The sequence below is a fragment of the Scylla paramamosain genome, chromosome 31, assembly GCF_035594125.1.
Source record: "Scylla paramamosain isolate STU-SP2022 chromosome 31, ASM3559412v1, whole genome shotgun sequence".
Classification (NCBI taxonomy): domain Eukaryota; kingdom Metazoa; phylum Arthropoda; class Malacostraca; order Decapoda; family Portunidae; genus Scylla; species Scylla paramamosain.
Window position 1 is genome coordinate 10,866,317 of NC_087181.1, and position 2,500 is coordinate 10,868,816.

Below are 2,500 nucleotides of genomic sequence, written 5' to 3' on the forward strand. Positions count from 1 at the left end.
TCTCTCTCTCTCTCTCTCTCTCTCTCTCTCTCTCTCTCTCTCTCTCTCTCACTAAGAAGACTAATTATTTTTCTCTCGTCTCTTGTCAGGCCAACTCTCTCTCTCTCTCTCTCTCTCTCTCTCTCTCTCTCTCTCTCTCTCTGCTGGATAAGAAAAATTATATTAGTAAATAACGTTCTTTTGGGTGGTTGAGGTGATAGAGTTTGAGGAGAAGGAGGAGGAGGAGGAGGAGGAGGAGGAGGAGGAGGAGGAGGAGGAGGAGGAGGAGGAGGAGGCGATGAACACAGTGCTTATAGTTACCGATGATATAATCAGAAGAAGAAGAAGAGGAGGAGGAGAAGTAGTAGGAGAAAGAGAAGGAGGAGGAAAGGATGAGCTCTTATAACAACAACAAAAACAACAACAACAACAACAACAACAACAACAACAACAACAACAATATTAATAATAATAGTAATAAACTGCTTAAACTGCAAGAAACAATTACATTTCTTATTAGCAATCAAGGAAACATGAGATAGAAAAGGAAATTAGAAAACAAGGAAGAGGAGAAGGAGGAGAAAAAGGAAGAAGAAAAGAATAATGTATTTTATTCTTCTTCTCTTACTTCTTTCAATGCACTGTCCAAATTTTTACTCACAAAAACACACACACACACACACACACACACACACACACACACACACACACACACACACACACACATACATACATAAACATTAACACGTCCTTCCTCATTCACACATCCTTGAATACTCCTTAAACACTCCTAAATCCTTTTCCTCTCTGCACATTCACTACCTTTATCCTTATCCTGCAGACTTCATCCTAAATTATCCTTCAGGACATACATGCACTTTAGGTATCCTTCGTATAAGCACACATACATCCTTTACTGGCATATCCTTCACTTTCTCCTTTACTTCCTATGGTATCTTATTAAAATCATCCTTAACACGTCCATTCTTAAAAGTACACTTGAAAATTTCCTTTATATCCTTCAGGAGTGACACGCCCTTCGTCCTGTCTGCCTATCCTTCACTCTCTCTTTGATTTCCTACAGTATCCTATCTAGAATCGTCCTTAAAATACGTATCCTTTATTACTTATCCTTCTTCTTTACACCCAAATATCCTACATCCTTCAGGAGTGGCGCGCCCTTTGTCCTGTCTGCGTATCCTTCACCCTCTCCTTTATTTCCTACATTATCCTATCAAAAATCATCTTTAAACTATCCTTACTTACACGTACTCTTAAAAATGTCCTTATGCACATCCAAATATCCTACATCCTTCAGTTGTGACACGCCTTTCTTCCTATCTGCATGTCCTTCACTCTCTCCTTCATTTGCTGCGGTATCCTGTTTAAATTATCCTTACATTAACCTACTTTTAAAAATATTCTTCTTACATGCATCCAGATATCGTGCACCCTTCAGGAGTGTCGCGCCCTGGTCTCGTCTGCCTCACACACTCCCCCTCCCTGCCTTAATTAGGGCGGGCGCCGTGTGACCTCACTGTTGTGGCGCCAATCTCCAATCAATCCATCAATCAGTCAATCTTTAATTAATGTAACTTTACTAGGACAGGCTGATCCATCTCTCTCTCTCTCTCTCTCTCTCTCTCTCTCTCTCTCTCTCTCTCTCTCTCTCTCTCTCTCTCTCTCTCTTTCTCTGGTCCCCTTCGTCAGGTAAACATGAAGGCTTACCTGAGGATTTCCTGTGCCGTTTCTTCCACTCAGGTTTTGTTCTGAGGCGAAGGTTGCTTCTGCTACCCCCGGGGCCCTCCTCCCCGTCTCCCCAGCGGGCGCCCCTCCCTCTCACCCTGGGTGATGGCGTCGTCTCCACCACCATCACTAAAGACATCACCAACAACACCACCACCACCAGGACTACGTGTCGCCACCACCAACACTTCCCTCCTCCTCCTCCTCCTCCTCCTCCTCCTCCTCCTCCTCCTCCTCCGCCGCCGCCTTCTTCGCCACGCCTACTCCACCTCATGGTTTGGCGGGTCAAGATCACTGATTAATAAGGTTCTGAAAGTCCTTGATGGCTCGGTCTCGCCTCGCACGCACGCTTCTCTCAGACGAGTCAGTGGTGTTTTTTCTGCCACCTCTTATCTCTCTCCTTGGTGGCGGCCATAAAGGCAGATTAGCGTGTATGGTCTGGCCCGCGCTGAGCAAGGCTGGGGGAGCGCGGCAGGGGTGTGAGAGAGCGGCGCTGGTCTGCAGATCTTCGGATAACTGTAAGTTCTTGTCACACGAGCCGCTACACAAATGTTAGGCAGACATGAGGAGACCTTGGCTGTGACTGGTTTGCTGGGCGGCAGTGTTGACGGACGCGGCAGCCTCGCACACACACACACACACACACACACACACACACACACACACACACACACACACACACACGGACTGTTTATGTTTTGCCGGGGTTCACAGGTGACGGCGTGGAGTGGCCGTCGGTAGGGCAGGTTTGCGGGGCCTCCTTCGAGCCTCTGGC

The 2,500-nt window shown here is 46.6% G+C and overlaps 1 protein-coding gene across 1 annotated transcript in view; it reads right to left on the minus strand.

Annotated features, from left to right (window-relative positions):
- LOC135116472 (dorsal-ventral patterning protein Sog-like) overlaps window positions 1-2,500 on the minus strand; it is a 113,067-nt gene that overhangs the window by 109,647 nt on the left and 920 nt on the right. Inside the window, exon 1 of the mRNA XM_064033949.1 lies at window positions 1,708-2,500. This exon is cut by the window's right edge and continues 920 nt beyond it. Coding sequence (XP_063890019.1) covers window positions 1,708-1,999 — 292 coding nt within the window. The 5' untranslated portion in view covers window positions 2,000-2,500. The remainder of the gene's footprint in view (window positions 1-1,707) is intronic.